This window comes from Podarcis cretensis (assembly GCF_951804945.1).
Source record: "Podarcis cretensis genome assembly, chromosome: 2".
Lineage (NCBI taxonomy): Eukaryota > Metazoa > Chordata > Lepidosauria > Squamata > Lacertidae > Podarcis > Podarcis cretensis.
This window is the reverse complement of record NC_137171.1, coordinates 85,131,950-85,157,658: the sequence shown is the minus strand read 5'-3', so window position 1 is coordinate 85,157,658 and position 25,709 is coordinate 85,131,950. Positions and strand designations below refer to the sequence as shown.

The window sequence follows — 25,709 nt, the reverse complement described above, 5'->3', positions numbered from 1 at the left end:
GTCAGAATGCAAGATGTGGGTGGTTGGGGAGCAGAATTCCTGCAGATAGAAAGCTAGCAAGGGACAAAGAACATCAGATTCTTATTTAATGTAACCCTCCCGACGCATGTCTGCAGAAAATCCTTCTTTTGAAGCATTTGCACTAGAGGGAAAATTTGCTCCAAAGCAAAGACCATTTTCAGAACAGAGGGTTTTTCCCCCTCAAGACTGCAACTAGACTAATTTCCCTCTCCAGAAGGAAAGAGTTCAACTACCTCTCCATTCGTGGTCTGATCCCATTAATTATCAACACTACACCCCTGCTAATGCAATTCACATTTTTTTAAGCCAGTGTATTTGATGTGAAGAAGTGGTTTGCTGGGTGGGGCAGCAGTTAGCCAGGTAAAAAAAAAAAAGTACAAGAAACAAAATCAGGCCAGAGAGAAAAATCTGATAGAATGAATCTGTATCATATTTCCCCTTAAAAAATCCATGGCACATGGAAAAGAACTGCAGAGGAAGACAGAACCAGGATAACAAAATAATCACAATGGCAGAAAGCCAAAGGTGCTAGCACCTACCTTGTTGTAATAGTGAAGCTGAACCGTATGCCATTGCCCATCACTCACACCTCCGGGCACATAGGGAGCAACAATGGTGCTAGACTCTCCTGCAAGGAAAGACATCATGAAATGTCAGCCAGGAAGACTTTGGGCCAAACTAGACAATGTGTAAAATGTGTGATTTTTAAAAATGTGTCCCTTTTCCTTCTTTAAAAATGGCAGTCATAGGAAACCAAACAGGAGCAGGACCATGGCACAGTGTGGCATGCTAATTCTTCTCCACTGTGCTGCAGAACCACCGAGAAGGGTTAAATCGCACCCCAGTTGTCATTGCCATGTCCTGCAATCCTGATCCTGCTTGGGAGCCTCCTACAGCTGTTACTTTTGAAGGGAAAGGGCACATTTGGCCCTTTGACAAACCCTAAGGGAACACTGCTAATGTGTGGTAGCAGTATCTTCTAAACATATCAAGATAAGAGAGTCTCACTTTGGCCCATATAATCACTGACAGTTCATCACATGTAGGCATGTATGTAAAAGCACAACTTGTGGAAGACAGCATGATAACACATATGCTGTGCATATGCACGAAGACAGAGAGGAAGAGAAGCTGCTTTGAAACGTGCAGTAGCATTAATTTAGTATTTCTAGATACACTTTCTAAGAAATGAAGGAGGCACTACAATGTTAGGAAGAAGGCATGCAGCCTTCAAAGCAATTCAGTCGAATGGTTCCAAGTATCTTGGCAAGGGAACATAGGAAAGGCAGCTGCCTTGGAGCTAATCTTTGCCTGGCCCTTCCAAACATCAGCTCCCCACATTGAACAGCTTGTGAAAAAATAACCTGTTACAGCCAAATCCTGTCTAGGATATGTAACAACTTGGTAGTGTCTTTTTGAAGAGGATTAAATTTGAGGAACAGGAGGTGATTGGTGGCTTTTAATATGACTTTTGTACATTTGACAATTTGTACATTTGACAATTCATTTTAAAAGAATTGGTAAGCAATAGTACAATAAAGGGACGCAGGTGGCACTGTGGGTTAAAGCCTCAGCGCCTAGGGCTTGCCGATCGAAAGGTCGGCGGTTCGAATCCCTGCGGCGGGGTGCGCTCCCGCTGCTCGGTCCCAGCGCCTGCCAACCTAGCAGTTCGAAAGCACCTCCGGGTGCAAGTAGATAAATAGGGACCGCTTACCAGCGGGAAGGTAAACGGCGTTTCCGTGTGCGGCTCTGGCTCGCCAGAGCAGCGATGTCACGCTGGCCACGTGACCCGGAAGTGTCTCCGGACAGCGCTGGCCCCTGGCCTCTTAAGTGAGATGGGCGCACAACCCCAGAGTCTGTCAAGACTGGCCCGTACGGGCAGGGGTACCTTTACCTTTACCTTAATATGACTTTTTAAAAAGCAACAGAGAGAATCAACTCCCTAAAAAATGTGTGGTTCCCTCCTTCATTCTTTGTATTTTTGAACATTTATTAAATAGGTTGATTTTTTTTTAATTTAATTGGTTATGGGATATTAGGATTGAAAGGCAGAATGTAAATAATATAAATCCACCATGCACATAAACATGCATGCACTCCTAAGCAAAGCTGAGGAGTCCAGTATCACAGTGTTGATCTGAATTCCCCCCTGCAACTAAGCAAGCAAACAGGCTGATGCTCTTGGGTTCCTATTTGTGGCTGTGGTCAGCCATCACACCTCGGCCATCGACTCAGATACATTAAGAGTCCCGGAAATAACAACCCTTTCAGTAACTATATTTAAGGCACTTGACATCTGAACATTGCCTTTTAAGTGGAGCAGCCCATGAAAGGCTATATATCTTCAGATGGAACCTGATGTATAACGGACATGGTTTTGGGTGGGTGGTCCTGTTGTGTCATATAACAGGATGCCTTTTAAACCACAGCTTAAAACAGAACATGGCTTCCCACTGACACAGCTCCATCATTCATCCCAACATGAAAAGCATGCTTAACTAGTCCTCTGAGACACAATCTAATTTGACTGTTTGTGACCTTCAGACCCAACATGATACAACAACGTACAAATACATATTATACAGGCACGCGAACACAAACATTGCTGTGCATACAAATATGTTCCTTTGCAATCTACACCATTTTATGCTTTTTTTTTCCAACTTCATGCCTGCTCACACCTTATACCTACATATAAATAGTACCCTTGTGGTTCCCCACTCTTTCATTATAACAATAATTTATTAAATTTCTATACTGCCCTTCATCCAAAGTTCATAGGGCAGTTTACAACAATACATACCATAATAACGAACAAAAACTATACATGCCCTCAGTTTAAAAGGCCACAGATTAGCTAAAGGCCTGAGAATGTCTTTGCCTAACACCTAAAGATGTTGTGAAGGTGCCAGGTGAACATCCTTGGGGGAGCTTTTGCACTCAGCCCTTTTGCCCTGTGCAAAGCATCACCCAGCATTCCTCTTCAGTCCCAGTGGTTACAAATGCACCACCATTGATTGCAAACACAGTGCAACACAGAAACCCAGCCCACCAGCTTATCCCGTTATACCCCTGCCTTCAATGTCTCACCACACAGATTCACAAAGAATCACACATTCAGGTACAGACCGTGAAGACACAAGGCACATACTAGGAGTTCAAACCTGAATGTTTTGCTGAAGCCCTATGCTCCTCTGCAGGGCTGCTAATATGATTTTCTGGGCCAGGTACACTGTTTGTGTTCAGTCCTCACCCCCAACCCATCATGTGTTAGTCCTTTTGAGCTCTGGAACCCACTTGAGTTCTAGTGGATCCCCACAACAGTTTCACTTGCACCTCCTTTCTGCAGTCTTGCATTGCTGATTCTGCTTTCTCTCCAATAAATCTCCTTCCATCCCATCCTGTTCTACAATGAACATGTTTTGCAGTACCAGGGGTCCCAAAAAACCACAGACATCGGCCATCACTCCTCTGTTGCTAAGAGAATGGAGCCTGGTGCCCCTTGGAGTTGGTAGGGCAGAAGACAGGGAGGCCAACAGTAGGTTGCGCCAGACCCAATGTCAGGCAAAGCCAGCTCATTCTGGTTTCGCCCTCTTCCTCCTCCCTGCTGAGCTCTACAAAGGAGGCACCCCCATTGTAAGAAAGTAGACAAGTAGTACTGCAGACCCATCTACATCACCTACCTGTGGAGTATTTCAGCTGGACCTGCCCATCCACAATCTCTACAGCCAAGAAGTCATGCTTCTCATTTAGACGTCCGTTGTAGATTAGGAGGCCACTGCGCTCTAAAGTGGCAAATCTAAACAAGGCAATACAGTGATAAAGCAGAGAAAGAATAAGCATTTCTGAAAGTTCTTAATTAGCTAGCCTGGGCCTGAGATGAATTATGACATTCCCTGGGGCAATACTTCATTGGGTACAATTGGCTGAAGAAAACGTTGCAACTGCAGAATAATTAAGATTAAGATTCAACCATCAAGAAAAAGAAGGGTTGGTGTCTTTCTTTTTCTGCCTTAAATGGCAGGCCAACATTCAACAAGTGAGAGCTAACACTGCATTCCATATCTGGTAAAGCTGCACTTGTTGAATTTCTACTGTATTGTGTTTTTTTAATTGCTGCAACCCACCTTGGGACCTTATGGTGAAGGGTGGGTAAAATAGATTAAGAGGATGATAAGATAAGATAAGATGATAAGATAAGATAAGATAAGATAATAAGGTAAGAGCCATTCTGCAAGGAGAAAAAAGGGGTTGGCAATTCTAATAATGCGGAACGCGGGTGGCACTGTGGTCTAAACCACTGAGCCTAGGGCTTGCCGATCGGAAGGTCGGTGGTTCGAATCCCTGCGACGGGGTGAGCTCCCGTTGCTCAGTCCCAGCTCCTGCCAGCCCAGCAGTTCAAAAGCACGTCAAAGTGCAAGTAGATAAATAGGTACCACTCTGGCGGGAAGGTAAACAGCGTTTCCATGCACTGCTCTGGTTTTGCCAGAAACGGCTTAATCATGCTGGCCACATGACCCGGAAAAACTGTGGACAAATGTCAGGTCCCTTGGCTAGTAAAGCGAGATGAGCACCGCAACTCCAGAGTCATTCGCGACTGGACTTAACTGTCAGGGGTCCTTTACCTTTACCTTAATTCTAATAATCTTCTTTTCTTCCAGCTAGATTTTAAAAAGTCACATTTGAAGAGCAACACTCAGCTAGAGCTCATATCTCAGCCCAATGTAGTATGAAGGAGAAACCCAGAAAGGTCAGGCAAATGCATTTTGGAGGGCAGAATGGAAAATGATTATCATCAGCTACAGCTGAAAGTTGGCTATTCTGTTAACTGACATGACAAGGCTCCAGCTCAAATAACTTACGAGAGGGAGAGGGTTAGGTGGAACCTCTGGCGAAGTCCTCGGAACATGATGAAAGATTTTGGGGGGAAGGAACGTGTAGACACTTCACAGTAAGGCTTTTCGAAGCCCCCAGGTGGGCAGTGACATTGAAAGCCGCCATCGGCAGAATTGGTGCAGGTGCCTCCATTCCTACATACGCCAGGGACGCAGCGTCCTGCCCGACTATCCACCTCACAATTATCACCTGTTGGGGGGAAAAACAGAAGAAAAGAGATCAAGGGGCTTCTGGGAGTGGAAGAGGCAAAGGCTGAGAGTTCCTGGCACTGAACAGGGTGGAGTAATATATATAGATTGCTAAGACAAGGAACTTAATATGTCTGCATACTGTCAATCATGTTTGTGGTGCTCCAGAAAAGCCAACCAGCTGCAACAGCTTCCAGCCTGATAAGCCTCTTCCTCCTGATTATACCCTATGTAAAACTTCATGCATCGAAGATTTCTAGTTTAGGAAGCCATGCTTTGGAGATCTAAAACCCCGCCCACTGCCATATACACCAAGGAGAACCATGAACACTCAAAGCATGGCATCTTCTTCAGACTCCAGCTTTATCTCAAGGACCTCAGCTCCATCACCCTGAAAGCTGCTGGTCGCTTTGCATGGCCGAGGAGAAACTTACGCTGAACTCTCAGCGAATATCTACTGTGAACTAATTTGAAAAGGTCTATTAGATCAGCTCCTTTACACACAAGGCAAACATTTACTCGTATTAGAACTGGTGTCTTCCAGTCACCCAAAGAAAGAGATTGTGTGAAGTTCCTGATGGGCTGGCCATGACAGCAGAGCCCTCAGTCGAGTCCTCCTTACCAGGAACAAAATCCTTTTATATAGTTCCAAGTATGTTTGCAGGAATTTTTCCATGAGCGACGGGCAAAGTAAAACACTGAAAGGCAGAGTGACCATTTCTCATTTTAAGAAATGAGAATAATACCTGTACATTTTGTCTCATGTCTCAGGTTCCACAAGTGCTAAAAGCTTGCTTAAAAATCAAAGGCTGGTAATTATGGTTCATACAGGAGAGGGTAAACTGCCTCCCTCCTGTGGACACCCGTGTATGGTTCTCCTCACAAAAGCACATTAAACTCAGCTGAGGAATTTCCCTCAGGTTTATAAACATATCAAAAGCCCTTGTTCTTGTCAAACCAGCTACATAGGCCTACTCTCCTGAGGCTTCAGCAGGCCTCATTTCCAGGCATATACGCTAAAACAGCTTGGGATGGGGACTAACAATTCCCTCACCATTTCATGCATTAAAAAGATTTGTTTTCTAACACGAGTATCGCCAGAGCCATCACCTGGGGACTCATAATTAGCTGATAAGAGCATGAAACACCAAGGTCATCCATCCAGATAGAAATGTTCAGCGGGGAGCATTTTGTAAGAGCTAGTATGACAATGTGCATATATTAGCAGTTTCCACTCGCAGGCAGGGTACATGGGGCTGCCATCATCACCGTGCTTGTTGACTACTGAGGAGGCAGCAAGAGGCCTGTTGCTCTAGTTTAAAGCAGGCCAGGCAGCCGCCCTTGGGGAAATGGACGTCATCTATCTCTTTCAAAAGAACCACAGTTGCTGGGCGGGCACCATCAGGTGCTCCTGGCAGTGGTTAGCAATAGCAAATCTCTCTGCTCATTACAGCTGCCAAGCTGAGGCAGTTTTCAACACAACTGGAATCTGTGTCCCTAAATGTGGCTTCTGGAAGATCTCTCCTGTTTGTATTGTTGTGCCCCCAAAGAGCCACTTGGTGTCGCCATCTACCATTTGGTGCCTTGGGGAACCTGAAGCAGAGCCATCAGACAAGCTGAAGTGACAAGCTGAACTCTTCGCTGTCATCACCAATACCAGGCATGTCAGGTTTGCTGCTATAGTTTTCCCTTGGCTGAGCCAGAATGCAGTGTTGGGAAAGGGGAGTTCTCTTTGCCAGTGGTTTGTCAGTGCGCACACAGGTGAGGAGACAACAACTCTCGGGCCCAGCTGAGAGCTAATTCCTTAGAACCATTTGTCGGCAAGGCTCATATCCTATGCATCACAGCACACCTGAGTTCAAATACTTCTCTGGTTCACTAGAGCACAGAGTCTAGCCCTCGCATGGGTATTAAACTCACTCACACCTTCCAAGTCTGACAGAAGTATGCTACTGGGCTCATGTTTTCCTTGTGGACTTTTCATAGGTCATTTGAGAGCAGACTGCTGGACTAAATGGGCCTTTTAATCCGGTCCAGCAAGTCTCTTTGCATGTTCGTAGGACTAATGCTGATTACAGAAGATGGTATGGGCTGAGTATGGGGGGGGGGAATGGGTCCCTGCTCTTCCACCAATATTCAGTTATGATGAGGGCCACACAGCCTTGAATCCAACAGGAAGAGAAGCAATTGCTTCTTGCCAGATTGTGGCAGGAAAAGACAATTAGTTTTCAAATGCCAATATTCCCCCACCTCCACTTCTCTGAAGCTGAAACAAGAGAGGAGTTTAAGAGAGAGAGGCAAAGAGAGGGCTGGCTAGGATCTAAGGAGCCCATCGTGCCTATAGTTTGCTGAAAGAGGCTCTCTGGAATGGCAGTATTACAAATCTAGGCAGATCTGTGGATGGAAAACTAACCACAAGCAGCACAGAAAGATAAACACCTCCTGCTACACTACTGGACAATTGCCACAGCTACCAGGCCAACATACAGCTCACCCAGTCCATTGGTTTTGTTACTAACAAACTGGTATCAAGCAGCATTGGAGGACATGTGCTATGCATCTCCAGCAGCACTATTTAAGCAGAGGGTTTTGTAAAATACTGTCTCTGAAGCCAGTAAGAGATCTGGAAGGCTAAGGGTCTCGTGGGGGGAGATGGGGCAGTTAGTTATGTACTTATTTATAAAATTTCTTAATTGCTTTATGTCCAAAAGAATCTCAAAGCAATGTACCAAACAGAAATGGATACAATTTGATGAATACCAGATAAAAATCTATTAAAATAACGTTATACTGTTCCAAAATTAATAGTGACCAGGCCAGGTTCATCATTCTAGGAAGGCCTGGTGGAATAAAAAGGTCCCCAATGGGTGCCGAATTCCCAGAAGGGTTGGAGCCCATCTGATAGTCACCAGAAGGCAGTTCCAAAACACTTATTCAAAAGACAAGGCTTGTAATTACAGATTATAGTCATCCCTGGTTGACAGATCAAACTTCTGTTGTTTTCACAATCCAAATTTACGGTCATCTCACCGTACAAATCTGTCTGGCTGACACTGGAATATGCCCTAATGCTAGTAAACAACAATGCAATAAAGAAGGTAATCTAGAAAACTCAGCAGGGCTGGAACAGATTAAATGAGGAAAAAAATGCTTTCCCAAGTGGCCCTGGGATAGCTTTCTTTTTAATATCCAGGAGATTTGTTATTTGTCTCTGCACCACAACATTCAGAGATGGTCCCACCCATCATAGGTAATAATTGTGATGATTTGGAGGAAGCTGAGTAATGAGTGCTAGAGTCATAGTCCTTAAAAGGACTATGATTCATCCAGAAGGAGATAAAGTCTATAGAGGACGGACCAAATTACCTGCACACACAATCCGACACAAGCAAAGGTAAAGGTAAAGTGACCCCTGACCATTAGGTCCAGTCGTGGCTGACTCTGGGGTTGTGGCGCTCATCTCACTTTATTGGCCGAGTGAGCCGGCGTACAGCTTCCAGTTCATGTGGCCAACATGATTAAGCCGCTTCTGGCGAACCAGAGCAGCGCACGAAAATGCCGTTTACCTTCCCGCCAGAGCGGTACCTATTTATCTACTTGCACTTTGACGTGCTTTCGAACTGCTAGGTTGGCAGGAGCAGGGACCGAGTAACGGGCGCTCACCCCGTTGCAGGGATTCGAACCGCGACCTTCTGATCGGCAAGTCCTAGGCTCTGTGGTTTAACCCACAGCGCCACCCGCGTCCCCTGACACAAGCAAGCAATGCCTACTTGGGCTCAGAGGGCATCCTGATTCAGGGCTGTGAAAAGCGCTGTTTGCAAGACGCCTTCCTTCATCAGTCTGCTCCTCCATTTCATCCCCTTTCTGCTAAATACAAGGATGATCTATGCAGCTATTGAACAGGGAGCTGCCACCTCTTTAAATCTAGGAAGAGGGAATGGTGGGGCTCCGTGTACTCCCCCCCCCCCCCAGGGGAACCTGAGGCATTTCCCATTGTCTCTGAAATGAAAGCGCCCTCTCTTTGATGAGATCTGTAATGATTCCCTCCAGTCTGATACCAGGGGGAGTGAAGACGGGAGCGGGAGCCACATTTAATCTGTTACAACTGGAAAGACAGAAACTACCTGCTTTGCAAAATATTCATGGGCTTCAAACTTCCATAGCAGCAGCTGCTGCTGCTGTCTCCACACCTCTGGTTCTTTTTGGCTGTACCACACTAATGACCCTTTCTTGGGTCTTGAATCAAAGACACTCGCCAGGTATGCTAGCTCCAGCAGGGCGGATGCGTGTCCTGCTTTACAGTCCTCTATCTGAAGGGCTATCTGGTCTTAAGCCCAGTTCAGAGTGAAAGACCCACAAGAAAGGAGAGCAGCCGGGTCTTGTGGATGCTCATTAGCAGTTAGAAACTCCTGCATAGAAGAACAAGCAAACACGCAGGTCACCTGGTTGCAATCTTCCTTGTTGTGATGAGATGGATTGCATTTTAATTATAGCCGCTGTTTTGCTTCTATCTGAAGTCTCTTGCCTGTGAGCCCCAACCTGAACCTACGGGAGCCAAGGTTAGGCAATTGCGGGTTGCTCCAATGACTCCCAAATTGCAGATATCATTTCAGGAGGCCCATTCTGTGTGATGTAGGAATTGGCCCTTTAGTGTGGCAGCATTTGCCCTCTGGAATGACCTTCCTGCTACAGATTCAACCGGCACCTCCACTCTTGTCCTTTAGCACCTTCCTACTTCAAACAGCCTTTCAAGAGGAGATTTCTTTCTATCCCAGTTTGTATCTGCACTGAAGTTGTTTTTATCTATGAAATTGTTTTAATGGTTGACGTTTCTGTTGGAAACATTTTATAGGAAACAATTCATAAATGGAAATAAATACAGAGCATCTCTTTGGCTATACCTTTGAATGTGCACATTTTATGTAAATCTGTGTCTGCCTTTTCCCTCTTACGATAGTGATGCCTTTCTGGGGACAGCAATGCTGCAATGCTGAGGGTGGGCCTCTGTGTCCTGTTTGTGGCCATACTGGAAGCATAATCTAGTTGGCAATGTGGGCAGCAGGAGAGTGGACCTGATGGACCTTTGATCTGACCCAGCTGGGCTCTCCTTGGCCCCTAATGGTCACTTCTGGTTGGCCTGCCAGTTCCAGGTATTGAGCATCACCGCATGGGAGTTTATAGGGTCCCAGTTCACATACCACAGATGCTGCTCATACCTTTGCCAGTTGCGAAGTAGTATGGGAGAAAGGGTAAGTGTGACTTCTCCTACCCTGTTATCTCTCACCTATTGCAGCATGCAATGATCAGGGGAAGCAGCGGGTCTAGGCAACCCTCATCTCCCACGGCCACTGCACAGGTGAAAGCAGCATCTCTGCGTTGTGGCCTGGCGACCCAGGAGCTTACCCACAGTAATGCTAAAAATTAGAAGTGCAGAAGCAGTGGCCCAAAAGGAAGACTCCTCATGCGCAGCAAGGTTGCGCACCAGGCTGACTGACTACAAAGGAAGATATTTCACAGAAGAGGGGGATTTTGGCAAGGCTGACTGACTACAAAGGAAGATATTTCACAGAAGAGGGGGATTTTGGCAAGCAAAGCTTGCCACGCATGGGCGAGAAAACCTGAAACCTATTCAGAAATACCAAAGGCCCTGCCTTCCTCTGCATCTGCTCACCTTATGTCTCCTGTTTTCATTGCTGTGTTGTTTTAATGGGGTTGCTTTATTGCTGATTCTAATGATAGATGTTTGAATGGGGTTGCTTTGTATTTCAGTGCAATTGATTTTTACGCTTGTAAAACTGCTCAGAAGCCTATTGAGTGGCTTACAAATTAAATAATGAATATAAGTATTCAAAATAATAACATAAATAGCTAGAGTGATAAACATAGAGAATCTGATGGGGAGGCACTTCACCCACCAGTCAGTCTGTTGGGTAGGCTCAGCTCAGCACAGAGCTACTTAGCAACAGCCTGTAAGGGGAGGGGCAGAATGAAACCATCCCCTCCCTCCTCTAATTCCTCCACTGGTTCTTTGCTCTGTTCTTTTGGTCCTGTCCACTCTCCTAAGGAAATGGGGGAGATGCCAGGAAGTGACAGGGAAGCAAGTGCACATTAACCCTCCTCCTAATGTGGGCTTGCACTTCAGACGCTCAGGGTTAATTACCATTGACTTTGCTTATCTCTTCCCCAGCCAGGCTTGGAGGTGCATCTCTCCCTCCTGGCAGGCCGAGGTGTGCAAAGCCAGTTTACCCATTGCCTCATCCTTTTATCAACCGCCAGCCCCTGGCTCCTCTGTTCCTGATTGTCTGTCCGGTGAATACATGATCTACCCTGTAGGTCAAGGGAACAGGAGGCTTGCTAGGGATGATATGTTAATAGCTGTCTCAGCTGCAAGAAACCATCCATGTGTGTGTATCTAAGCAAAAGAACTGCAATGCCTATCTTCACATCCATCCTGCTCATGAAAAGACCATGTCACAATTACTTGAACGAAGCCTCATTAAGCTCAGTAGGCCTTCCTTCTGTGTATAAAAGGCTCAGGATCAGGCTTGCATTTCTGTAAACCATTAGTCTGCTTAAATCCTGTTAAAGTCCATTCAGCTAAGTTTTACTTCGGCATGGATCTACTATAAAGAAAGAATATGACTGTGTTAGGTCCATTAACTTCAATAGGTCTACTATGGCTAAAACTTAGGTTTCTTTATATTGTTGTAATTCTGTTATAGTTTAATTACTCTTTTATATGTTTTAAACCTTCTGTGTTTTAATTTGTGTAAGCTGCCTGGAGTCCCAGTCTGACTACCCAGTGGAACATCTAAGAAGCTTGATTAATGCAACAGAAAAACTGCTGTCACAACTCTGCAACCTTTGGATCACAACAGCCAAGACCACATAACACGGGTCCTGAAAGACCTACATTGGCTCCCAGTACATTTCCGAGCACAATTCAAAGTGTTGGTGCTGACATTTAAAGCCCTAAACAGCCTCAGCCCAGTATACCTGAAGGAGCATCTCCACCACCATCGTTCAGCCCGAACACTGAGGTCCAGCTCTGAGGGTCTTCTGGTGGTTCCTTCATTGTGAGAAGTGAGGTTACAGTGAACAAGGCAAAGGGTCTTCTCGGTAGTGGTGCCCGCCCTGTGGAACACCCTCCCATCAGATGTCAAGGAAATAAACAACTACCTGACTTTTAGAAGACATCTGAAGGTGCCATGTTCAGGGAAGTTTTTAATGTTTGATGTTTTATTGTATTTTTAATATTTTGTTGGAAGCCGCCCAGAGTGGCTGGGGAAACCCAGCCAGATGGACAGGGTATAAATAACTCATTATTATTATTATTGTTGTTGTTGTTGTTGTTGTTGTTGTTGTTGTTGTTGTAACCCAGCCAGATGGGCAGGGTATAAATAACTCATTGTTGTTGTTGTTGTTGTTGTTGTTGTTGTTGTTGTTGTTGTTGTTATTTAATAATAACTTTGAATTGTGCTCGGAAACGTACTGGGAGCTGTATTACTACAGCTCTGTGTCTATGCCTAAAGCAACCTTTTTCTTAGGACAGCATTAACTAACACATTGGAATACTAAGCAGGTTTCCCAAGAACAAGTACACAGATATTTGATGATGTTTCTTCAAGTATATTTTACTTCCAAACTCTAGGCATCTGTTGGAGAAATCAACATTCCAACCTCAGTTATTCCTGCAGCCCTGAGAACAACCTCTCATCCATGGGATATCTCAGTTGGTAGGGCATGAAACACGTAATCCCAGGGTCATAGTACAAGCCTCACCTTGGGCAAAAGATGCCTGCATTGGAGGAGGTTGGACTAGATGAACCTTGTAGTCCCTTCTGACTCTACAGTTCTATTATTCTCATCTCCGATGGCAAGCAGACTCTGGGAACACAACCCTGATGCCTGTATTTCTAATTTGGTGCATTAAGCTCTTGCTGTAACACACAGCCGCCTCTGCCCCTTCTCTTGCCATCCTAGAGCCTGCACTTTTCAGTCTTGAGCAGACTGGCATGAACGATTCCCCTGGAGGAAAGTGTGGTTGCATAGATTTATAACTCACAGTCTGTCCATCTCTGCAATTCTCTCAGTACCTTCTTTTGCAAGGCAGCCTGCCTGTTGAGCCTTAAGCTGGAACCCTGCTAGTAAGTAACTAGGTCTGCTTGAAAATCTTCTCCATTGCTGCTGGCCATGTAGCCTGACTATGGAACATGGAAAGTACCTGCCAATCACCATCACACCTTCCTCCTCTCCCAGCTGGCTCCCTGCTACTCTCCACCTGCTGGCAGACGAGTGCTTACATTATAGTAAACCCAAAGCTCTAAAGCAAGAATGGGGAATCATTTCTAGCCTGCATGCAGACCAGATATTTATCTCCCCACCCCAGCGGTGCCAATTTTGACAAGCGGGCAGGGAACTTAACTGGATCCCACCACTCCAGCCCTTACAATAGGGATGTGGGACCTGTGGCCCTGCAGACCATCAGTCTTCCAGTTAGCCTTAAAACTCTTGAGTGAACAGCATTTTTTTAAAAAAAGATAAATAAAACATTAGCACAATATCGCTGAATGGAAAGTTTTACAATGCTAACTTTCCTAAAGAATAAATGGGGAGGACCTGATCACCATGGGTTCTTCCTCCTGATTAAACTCTTTCAATCAACAATTCTGATTTTAAAAATGAAATGTTAGTTAAATAACACTTACATAAAAGAACGTTAGAGATTTACAGTGGTACCTTGGGTTACATACGCTTCAGGTTACAGACTCCGCTAACCCAGAAATAGTGCTTCAGGTTAAGAACTTTGCTTCAGGATGAGAACAGAAATCGGGCTCCGGCGGCGCGGCAGCAGCAGGAGGCCCTATTAGCTAAAGTGGTGCTTCAGGTTAAGAACAGTTTCAGGTTAAGAACGGACCTCCAGAACGAATTAAGTACTTAACCCGAGGTACCACTGTATAGCAAAATAATGCTAATAAAGGGGGGGGACACTTTTCAGCCCCCGCCATTTTAGCAACATTATTCCACCCTCACCAATTAAATGCTTCCAGTCATAAACGAACATTAACTACTTTTGTTTATGGGTATTTCATGGGTTGCAATGGGGAATCATGCTTAAATTAATATGTGCTAGGCATGCGTGTACACACACACACATACCTTTTTAAAAAAGGGATTCCTTGGATTCTGCCTTGCCCACTTCCAAATGGCTGCTCAGGTGGGCTGGATCTTCCCTCCCCCATCCACAGCCGCTGTGTCGTGCCCATGAACAGGCAGAAAAAGTGCAATATCCCCAGTAGTGTAGAAAGTCAATTGCAATTCCACTTATAGCTTACAGTGGAAAAGCAGTGATTTATTAGTGCTCAGAGCCTCCCGTTTGGAAGCAACTTTGGTATAAGCTTTGGTTGGTTAGTCAGGCTTGCAGACCAATAATCCAATATCTTGCGAGAAGGTGATTGAGGGAAAGTTTTTCTTCTAGTCACAGTTGTTGTAACTTAAAGCCCCTGTAACAGAGGTTGTGCACAAACCATGCACTTAAAGCACCAAGAATCCTTGAAACTGTTGGTAGTTAAGGGTGCTGGGAATGGTAGCTCTTGGAGGGGTAAACTACAGTTCCCAAGATTCTTGAGAGCAAGCGGTGTGTTTTAAATGTACATTTTAAAAAATGGCTATTAAAAAAGTAATAGGCAAGATGATGATGATGATGATAAAGGTAAAGGGACCCCTGACCATTAGGTCCAGTCGTGACCGACTCTGGGGTTGCGGCGCTCATCTTGCTTTATTGGCCGAGGGAGCCGGCGTACAGCTTCTGGGTCATGTGGCCAGCATGACTAAGCCGCTTCTGGAGAACCAGAGCAGCACATGGAAACGCTGTTTACCTTCCCGCTGGAGCGGTACCTATTTATCTACTTGCACTTTAACATGTTTTCGAACTGCTAGGTTGGCAGGAGCAGCGACCGAGGAACGGGAGCTCACCCCGTTGTGGGGATTCGAACCGCCAAGCTTCTAATCAGCAAGTCCTAGGCTCTGTGGTTTAACCCACAGCGCCACCCGCATCCCCTATGATGATGATGATAATAATAATAATAATAATAATAATAATAATAATTTATCTATACCCTGCCATCTGGCTGGGTTTCCCCAGCCACTCTGGGCAGCTCCCAACAGAATATTAAAAACATGATAAAACATCAAACATTAAAAACTTCCCAAAACAGGGCTGCCGCCCTTCAGATGCCTTCTAAAAGTCAGATAGTTGTTTGTTTCCTTGACATCTGATGGGAGGGCACTCCACAGGGTGGGCACCACTACCAAGAAGGCCCTCTGCCTGGTTCCCTGTAACTTCGCTTCTCACAGTGAGGGAACCGCCAGAAGCCCCTCGGAGCTGGACCTCAGTGTCCGGGCTGAATGATGGGGGTGGAGATGCTCCTTCAGGTATACTAGGCTGAGGCCATTTAGAACTTTAAAGGTCAGTCCCCAACACTTTGAATTGTGCTCGGAAACGTAGTGGGAGCCAATGTAGGTCTTTCAGGACCGGTGATATATGGTATTGGCGGCCACAAGCATGTTCTATAGTAAGAATATTCCAGGAGGCAGATCAGAGTCCACTCTCCTTCCATGTTTACGGGTAGTTCCTATATTGAGCATTAATTATTATTATTTTTTAAATCACTGTGACGAGAAACAGGAATCCATACAAATAAAGCACGTCTAGTATGCTCAGTACAGAATGTGGATGCCTCTGGCACACGGACTCCGCCTGGTCCTAAGTAGGCATATGGAAGCCCCTGGGAGCAGAATTTCATTTGGGGAAAGGCTGCCCCCCCCTCCCACAGCAAGCCTCCTTTTTTTCTGAGCTTCGGCCACGGCCTTACCTGTGAAGTGCTGGTGGCAGATGCAGGTATAGCCGCCCTCCTTGCGGGTGCAGACCCCTCCGTTGCGGCAGGGGTTGGAGTAGCAGAGGTTGATCTCCATCTCGCAGTAGTCGCCGGTGAAGCCCTGGGGGCAGCGGCAGCGCAGGCCCGTGATGGGGTGGATGGGCCGGAAGAGGGTGGAGACGGAGGCGATGAAGGGAGCCGAGCTGTCAAACTTGAGCACCGAGATGCACTTCATGTAATTCTGGCAGGGCTCGCGGAGGCAGACGTTGTCGTCAAAGGGGAGCACCTCCAGCATGGAGACCGCGGTCAAGGTCATGCGCTTCATGTACAGCTGCTCCTGGAGCTCCTCCGAGCTGAAGAAATGGCCACTGCGGGGCGCCATGGCGGAGAAGCTGACGTTCAGCACCTGCCCGCCGACGTCCGTGTCGTTCTGGATGTTGAAGATGAAGACGTCCTCCTTTGGGGTGGCCAGGACGGTGGCCACGCCCTCCAGGAAGTTGGCCAGGAGGGGAGAGAGGAAGCGCTCCTGCCACATGTTCTCTAGGCGCACCGTGATGCTGTTGGCCAGCATGTCCTCGGTGATGACAATGACGCGCAGGACGCACTGGGCTGTCACACTGTGGATCCCGTCTGCAGGGCAGAGAAGGGAGAGGTTAGGACAGGGGTTCGGCAGGAAGGGCTTCAAACGCAAACACTTGATGCAAGAGAAATTGGCTCACAAATTGAGAGTGGCAAGAGGAGCAAAGCACAGCAGCAGCAGCAGCAGCAGCAGCAGCAGCAGCAGCAACAGCAACAGCAACAGCAATTTATTTTGTTATTATTTATACCCCACCCATCTGGCTGGGTTTCCCCAGCCACTCTGGGTGGCTCCCAACAGAATATTAAAAACACGATAAAACATCAAACATTAAAAACTTCCCTAAACAGGGCTGCTTTCAGATGTCTTCTAAAAGTCAGATAGTTGTTTATTTCCTTGACATCTGATGGGAGGGCATTCCACAGGGCAGGCACCACTACCAAGAAGGCCCTCTGCCTGGTTCCCTCTAACCTCACTTCTTGCAGTGAGGGAACTACCAGAAGGCCCTCAGAGCTGGACTTCAGTGTCCAGGCTGAACAATGCGGGTGCATATCTTTGCGGGAGAACGGCAGAGCTTTATTCCTTTTACCAATCCTCCAGGAAACCACAGACCAGTTCCAAAGCTTGTGGGTAACAGGAATGTGTTTTTCAGAAGTACACTGCTAAAAGTTGTGGTGTTATGTATGGGAATATGAGTTTTGCTTACTGTATTTCTTTGGGAGGGAGTCTCTGAATGGGGAGGGAGGAGCAGGGGTTCTGGAAGTGGATTATCGCAAGCACAAATCAAGAGCATAGAACACTCTGTCCCCCATAAAGGCAGCTAAGGGGAACAATGCACATGTGGAGGGTCACTTCTGATATAGTGAACCAATCATCTGATGAAACCAACTAAGAATACTACAGCAACTTAAGCACTAACAGTTTTAGTCTAAGCTTTCGTTGAATAGAGCCCACTTCATCTGATGCATCTCACAGACGCGCACAGGTATAAAAAAGCAGGTGATTCGTGTGAATTCCTTCCACCTCCTGCAGCTTCTATACAATGATTAAAGTTGCAGGAGCCTGCCCTCTTTGGCACTGGACCAGCCTAGCCAGCAGGAGACTCTCCTATGAGCAGAGTTCTACTCTCAGGTAGTTATGGCCCAAGTTTCTACAATAAAATATATAGCTATGGTGGAACAGACACAAGTCATGCCCATACCATGCATTTAAAGCACACCTGATGCACATTTAAAGTGCATGGCTCTCCCTCCCCAAAGAATCCTGGGAACTGTAGTTTCGCCTTCACAGAGCTACAGTTCCCAGCTGCCTTAACAAACAACTGTTCCCAGGATCCGGGGGGGGGGAGGGACTGCATACTTTAAACACACTTTAATCCAGGCATAGGCAAACCCGGCCCTCCAGATGTTTTGGGACTACAACTCCCATCTGTTGGCTATTTGGCAGTATGGTAGCGCTGCAGAGAGCTTGCTGGGGAGACCATGCATTAAAAAGAAAGGGACTCAAAAATAACTTAAGCAAGGTTTTAATTACAAAAAACAAAAACTCCTTATACACTAAATACATTAACAACAAACCAGACCCAACCACCAACCCAACCCCCAGGGTAATGGGAGAGCTAGGTGCTGCTCCTTATATACTACATGCAAATGCTGACACACCTTAATCAATGCAACTCGGCAGCACCTGCTATGTTTCACAGCTGTAAAGCTGGGTCTCGTTATCTTGCTCTGGCCCTTGCTCTGGCCCCTTAAAGACATACACATTAGGTGGAACAATGATGAACCTTTACATTTAAAGTAACCATTCAACATTTCCCCTGCGGTTCATCATTGTGGAACAAAAACATAAAGCATACTTTGTACATGTCTTTCATGTGTAACCTTTGGAAGTGCTTTTGTAAAAATGTCCGCAATTTGATTGTCACCTGGAACATATTCAAATACAATCATTTCATCAGCAATTAGTTTCTTTACAAACTGCAAACGTAATCTTAAGACTCTAGTGCGCTGCGTATTGGTCTCTGAACACAGGATAGCGAGTCCGCTCTGGGAATCAAGGTAAACTTTTACTGGTAGCGTTACTTGCATCTGTAGGTCTGCAAATACTTGCAGATACCATTCTACATCACGAGTGGCCTGAACGCATGCACATAATTCACTCTCTGTTGTGGAGAGACAAATAATGGTTTGTGTCTGGGACTTCCATTCAAATGGACAACCGTTATAACAAAACACCATACCAGACACACCCCTGCAATTATTTTGTTCCACTTTGGTGCAGACCATAAAGGGATTTATTTAATTTGCATACCAAACCTTCAGCGGCGTCTATGCCTTCAGGGACACGCATAAAAATTTGTTCTTTTAAATCTGCAAACAAATATGCAGTTTTTATATCTAGGTGATAAACAGAATGTCCACGTTGTGATGCATCTTCTAACAAGAGCTTAACTGTTTCATATTTTACACTTGGTGAATAACACAAATCATAATCTTCGCCTGGAATTTGTTGAAAACCCCTAGCAACTAATCTTGCCTTGTACCTTACAACTTCATTTTTGTCATTCATTTTAACTCTATAAACCCATTTTGAATCAATAAGTCTCATATCTGGGGTTTGTGGTACAAGAGACCAAGTGTTATGCTCTTTTAAAGAAGCTATCTCAGAGTTCATAGCTTTATACCAATTTGCAGCTTGGTGCTTAGGTAAATTCTGAACATCATTGTAGCTTTTTGGCTCAAAAACCGCCTTATTGGCATACACAGTATTAAAATGTTCATCTGCAAAATGTTGTGGCTTCTGCCTCTTTCTATCTGAACGTCTTAGTCCAGAAGGAGAGTCAGACTCCTCAGACTTAATGGGACTAAGTGAACTACTAGTTTCAGGTTGTAAATCATCATTGTCAGACTGAAGAGGTGCCTGTAGGCTCAGCTCACGGTCAGAAAAATCAAGAGAATCTAACCTCCCCTCGGGTGCCTGTGACTTTAAATCATCAAACAAATTATCAGATTCAACAGGCTTTTTGTCTTTTTCCATTAATTCAGAAGCACCATTTCCTGCTGCTGCTGCTTCTTCCTCTTCTTCCTCAGTATTATCTATACCATCAGTATCTTGGAAAACAGCAACTCCATTCCAATTTACAGTTTGTATCATGCTTCTGGTAATATGAAATTTGCCAGTTGCTGGTATGTAAATTCTGTACGCCCCCTGCTGGTAGCCCATTAATTTTCCCTGAACACTACGCTCACCCAATTTTTGCTTAGCAGGATAATGCATAATTACATCTGAACCCCAAATGCGTAGGTATTTCAGATTAGGGCGTTTTTTAAACAGCTTCTCATAGGGGGTGACATCTAAACCAGAATGATAACTGCGATTTCTAACATAACAAAAAGCATTAAGCGCTTCAGCCCAAAAGTCTTTGGGCAGATTAGCATCGTGCAGATACGTTTTAACCCCTGCCTGTAAGTCACGCTGCACAACTTCAACAAGCCCATTTTGCCAGGGACTTCGGGGGCAAGATAACTCATGAGTAGTCCCCTGCGCTTCCAGGAATTTCTCAAAATCCTCAGAAACAAATTCTCCGCCCCGGTCAGAAAACAGGTTCTTAATAGGTTTGTTAAAGTGTGTTTTTACCCAGTTGCAAAAAACTTTATATTTCTCAAATGCTTGGGACTTCTCAGCTATTGCGTAAGTCCAACAATATCTACTATACTGGTCTATGAGAGTGAGCCAGTACTTAGAACCTCCTAATGATGGCGGGAGTGGCCCAACTAAGTCACAATGTACACGCTCAAATGGCTCAGTTACTTTCCTATCTGAGCACCTACCCTTGCGTGCAACCTTAATCTTATTCTTGCAACAAGATAGACATTGCATAAAGAATTTACATGGTTTTAAGTTGAGGCCATTAACAATATTCTTTGTCTTAATTACATCAGCAAAATTCAAGTGTCCCAGAATTCTGTGCGCCTCGTGGACACACCCGGAATGAGGCTTTACATTCCTCAACCCCTGGCTTGACTGTGCTGCTCTGCAGTTTATAGGCGATTGGGAGTAGGTGCGAAAATGCAGTCTATATAAACCATCAGAGTCCCGGGCATACAATAGACGTTTGTTCCCCTCAAAAAACTCACACATTGAATTTAAGAAACGCACACTTATGCCTTGACGAGCAAAACACCTTACTGATAATAAATTGTCCACTGATGGGCAGTAAATGCAGTTCGCTATTGTAATGTTTAAAGAGTCAAGTTTAACAGTACCCCTGCCAAGCGACTGCAAGACTTGTGAATTATCTAAATGTACATTACCAATTTCCTCTTCGAAAGAAATAAACAAACTTCGATTGTTGCAAACGTGGTGAGAAGCTCCTGAGTCCACAATAAAAGAATTCCACTTGGCACCTTTAATTCTTTTATGATCTGCAGTCCGAGCATGAAAAGCTCGCGGCTCATTTCTGTCTTTACGGTGCGATGTTGGCTGCTGAGATGACAACCGTGACTGATGAGTAGAAACAGGCTTAGGAGTACTTTGCTTTCTTTTGGATCTGCAGTCCTTTGCAAAATGTCCTTGCTTATTGCAGAACCAACAACGCTTTGCAGCTTTAAATGCAGTCGCATCACCAAAAGGTTGCATATGTCGTTCCTCATTACTTCTGGAAATAGGAGTGCTTATGGCACAAGCCTCCCTTCTATCCAACTCGCCCATTAATCTTGCCGTCACCCCTTCCACAGTTAATTGTGCTGGTGGGACGGCAGATATCTGGCTAGCTATACCATCAAAGTCCTCATTAAGGGAACAAAGCATGATAAAAACATACTGAATATCAGGTATGTCCATGTCCCTTCGAATTAATTCGCCGCGTATTGCCTCCAGACGTCTCAAGTGTGCTGCCAAATCACCACCAGGCTGCAACTTAGCCTTGTACAACTGCTTGAAAAACGTCAATGCAGACGCTGACTCTTTTCTAACATGCACTGCTGCAAGACTGTCCCACATTTCTTTGGCAGTTTTCTTATTCCTTATATAGACTACTTGCTGGTCGCTGACTGCCAAATTAATTATCGCCCTGGCTTTCGCATCTCCTTTCGACCAAGCATTTGTTACAGGGTCAGGAGGGTCATCAGTTACATAGGTCCATACTTCTCTAGAGGTCAAAAGCGCCTCCACCCGAAAAGACCATAAACTATAGTTCTCATCTGTTAGCTGTGGGAAGACCAGAGCCTTCTCAGCTTCAGGAACCCGGTCAACCATTCTGGAAATCTTCCAGACCCACAAAAACAACACTAACAGGAGAAGGAGTTTTCAAACCTTTCTCAGAGTCCAAAAATATGCAGTCATCCACTCAGCAGCTGGGCCCATAACCAAAGATGTTGGCTATTTGGCAGTATGGTAGTGCTGCAGAGAGCTTGCTGGGGAGACCATGCATTAAAAAGAAAGGGACTCAAAAATAACTTAAGCAAGGTTTTAATTACAAAAAACAAAAACTCCTTATACACTAAATACATTAACAACAAACCAGACCCAACCACCAACCCAACCCCCAGGGTAATGGGAGAGCTAGGTGCTGCTCCTTATATACTACATGCAAATGCTGACACACCTTAATCAATGCAACTCGGCAGCACCTGCTATGTTTCACAGCTGTAAAGCTGGGTCTCGTTATCTTGCTCTGGCCCTTGCTCTGGCCCCTTAAAGACATACACATTAGGTGGAACAATGATGAACCTTTACATTTAAAGTAACCATTCAACACCATCATCCCTGACCACTGGTCCTGTTAGCTAGGGATGATGGGAGTTGTAGTCTCAAAACATCTGGAGGGGCAAGTTTCCCTATGCCTGCTTTAAATATATAGTGTGGATGTGGAACTGGTGTTTCTAATGCACACAGGTTTTTCACACATCAAAATGCCACCCCACATTTCCCCACCCCCATTTCATCTGGGGGAAATCCAATAAGAAAGAAGTCTGTTGCCAATTACTGATTTGCCACAACTCAATGGCTCGCTTGCAGTATTAAACTTGCACCTGAAAGCACCAGGGGAATTTAAAAAGGGGGTGGCTCTGGGCTGTTCACATTGCATTGGAATGGAAGGTGAGGCCGTGTGCTGGGGAAAGTGGAAGGCAACGAGCTGTGGCTCAGTGGTACAACACCAATGGACTAATTCTCTGTTTTGGCATAATACAGCTTCCTCTGTCTCTGTTAGCTGTCTATTGGTATTAATTGCAGCTTCCGGACTCCAGAGGCTCAGACCAGAGGAGAGAGCTGGGTCCCTGTGGCATGCTTTCCCGCGGCCTGCACAAACTTCTGCAAAAAACATTGCTAGAATCTCATGAGCGATTTGCCTTGAAATACATCTTTCGCCTGTAAGCTCTTCAGGGCAGGGTTGTTGCTTATGGATACTCAGCAAGAGACGAAGGAAATTTACAGGACTGTAGCAGTGTTTTACAATCACCATAAGGAGCCTTGCCATTCACCACCAAATGGAGTACTCCATCTTCAGACTTAACTCACATGCTATTTGTCACTTTGTCTTAAAGCGCGCGCGCACACACACACACACACACACACACACACACACACATAAACAGACCAAGTGCTCTCTGCCTAGTGGCTTTGCTTGCCTTGCGATTGCCAGCTACACTTCACTTCCTGGAGCAGAATGGGGGCTGTATGAGGGTTAGGGATGGGGTAGAAATTAAATACAGTTCACGGCTAAAGGTAAACCTCCCTCCTTGTCCCAAACACACCCAGACCAGCGAGGACAAGTAAGTGGAGCCCTGAAGGGTTGTACAGTGGTACCTCGGGTTACAGACGCTTCAGGTTACAGACTCTGCTAACCCAGAAGTAGTACCTCGGGTTAAGAACTTTGCTTCAGGATGAGAACAGAAATCATGCGGTGGCAGCACGGCAGCAGTGGGAGGCCCCATTAGCTAAAGTGGTACCTCAGGTTAAGAACAGTATCAGGTAAGAATGGATCTCCAGAACAAATTAAGTTCTTAACCCGAGGTACCACTGTACTGTTATGGGGCCCCCAATGAAGTCTGGGTAGCCACTGTTATCTTCTTCAAATGGAGTTGTTTACAACAACCTTTATAACATCTGTGCTACTAACTCTCAAGCTGTGAGATAGTTGAAATACATGCAAGCAAAAAATCAATTTGAGTTGTGCACTATTAAACCCATTTTATTTAAGCAATGTGGACTAAAGTTGTTTCTGGGGTCTCTCAAGAATTAGGGGCCCGGAACTTAAACTTCATTAGTTTCATAGTAGATCAGCCCCTGACCTAGCTGTCTAGGCAACCTAGGACCGTGGACCTGTGCCACGTCTCAGACTATTGGAGCCACAGTGTAGGACCCACCCCACCTTCTTAAACTCCCGTGTCTGACTCTGTGCAATCAAAGACCTGAAGGCTCCTCTCTAACTGTTCCCTTCTAGCATGGCGATAACAGTGGGAGCAACTCAGGGGATTCCAAAGACACAAATCTCTTTGAGAGCGCCACAGCCTCCCCAGACTCTGAGACCCAGCACAGCTCTTTTCCTGTCTCCTTCTACCCTCTCTCTGGCTGCCCGGTCTCCTCCTATCAACTCCCCTCTTCCACCACCACCAGCAGCTGCCTCATGGATGGCACAGAACCCCACAAATCACTGGCCCCTCCCCCTGGATCATCATCCTCCCCACCTGCCTCCTCTGCCCATGCATCCCCCCCACTTCTCAGGCTCCTGCCCATCGCTGACACTCATTTGCACTTTCTGGAACAGTATGCAAGCTGAAACACAGTCATCCATCAAAATTTGCACTTCTCCGAATTTTGCAATGCAGTTCTCCAGTTGAGTGTACAAAAAATGCATATACTAAGGTAAAGTGTGCATTAGAATACATATATTAGTGAAAGTGGCATTAAAATACGTTATTGGGGGGAATGTTTTTGCAAAAATGAGTATTTTTGGCAAAATTGCAGGCAAATGCTTTTATTAGGAGAAGTTTGCTAGTGGATTTCGCACGAGGAATTTAGAATAAAATCACACACGAGTGTCGAAATGTGTGGAACTGAACTTAAGATTGTGGAGGGTAAGAAATGAAGAGAAATGGTTAGCATTCTGTGGTAGATCTAGGAAGAACCCCTGCCTGAAACCCAGGGAAGCTGCAGCCAGTCAGAGCATATCCCAATATAAACCAATGGCTCAGCTTGGTCTAAGACAGATTCTCATGTTTCTACTCTTGGACCTGTGTTATGGACAATTGTTTCTCTTTGCTGGTGCCCTCTTTCCTAGTCTGAAACTCCCCCTCTCTCTGACAGTCTTCGGCAATAGCTGGAAAGAGGGGGGGGGGGAGGGGGGAGAGAGAGAGAGAGAGAGAGAGAGAGCGAGCAGGCCACGGGATGGCATGACTGTGATGGAATGGTCCCCTCCTGGAAAAGAGTTTCTGAGGAATAAGAAGTCAAGCCATTACTCCCTGCCCATATGTCTTTGCTCTCTTTGTGCTTTTATTTATACACATTTCATATTTTCTCCCGCAGCTGAAAAATGGCGAGGTGCAGCTGTGGCTATTTATAACCAGAGTGTGCGCTCCTCTCAGCTATAACAAAGCACCACGGGACATCCAGCCAGAGCGGCCACTGCATTAGCAGAACTCTGTGCCCTCGGCAATGCTCTGTGGTTGCACAACAGTTATAATGGTGCCTGCAAGTGTCAACAGGTAGCGAGCTGCCTTAACTCTGCACAGAGGACTTTTTGAGTTAGCACCAGGTGGGGGAGAGAAGATTCTAGGAACATATAGGAAGCTGCCTTATCTGGAGTCAGGTAAAGGTAAAAGGTAAAGGACCCCTGGATGGTTAAGTCCAGTCAAAAGCGACTATGGGGTGCGGCGCTCATCTCGCTTTCAGGCCGAGGGAGCCGACGTTTGTCCACAGACAGTTTTCCGGGTCATGTGGCCAGCATGACTAAACCGCTTCTGGTGCAATGGAACACCGTGATGGAAACCAGAGCACACAGAAATGCTGTTTACCTTCCTGCCACAGCAGTACCTATTTATCTACTCACGCTGGTATGCTTTCGAACTGCTAGGTTGGCAGGAGCTGGGACAGAGCAACAGGAACTAACTCCGTCGCGGGGATTCGAACTGCCAACCTTCCGATCAG

The 25,709-nt window shown here is 45.7% G+C and overlaps 1 protein-coding gene across 1 annotated transcript in view; it reads right to left on the bottom strand.

Moving 5' to 3' along the window:
• CELSR3 (cadherin EGF LAG seven-pass G-type receptor 3) overlaps positions 1–25,709 on the bottom strand; it is a 94,907-nt gene that overhangs the window by 42,246 nt on the left and 26,952 nt on the right. The window contains exons 2-5 of the mRNA XM_079966984.1: positions 15,980–16,612; positions 4,884–5,106; positions 3,705–3,820; positions 561–649 (exon numbers count right to left, since the gene is read on the bottom strand). Coding sequence (XP_079823110.1) covers positions 561–649; positions 3,705–3,820; positions 4,884–5,106; positions 15,980–16,612 — 1,061 coding nt within the window. The remainder of the gene's footprint in view (positions 1–560; positions 650–3,704; positions 3,821–4,883; positions 5,107–15,979; positions 16,613–25,709) is intronic.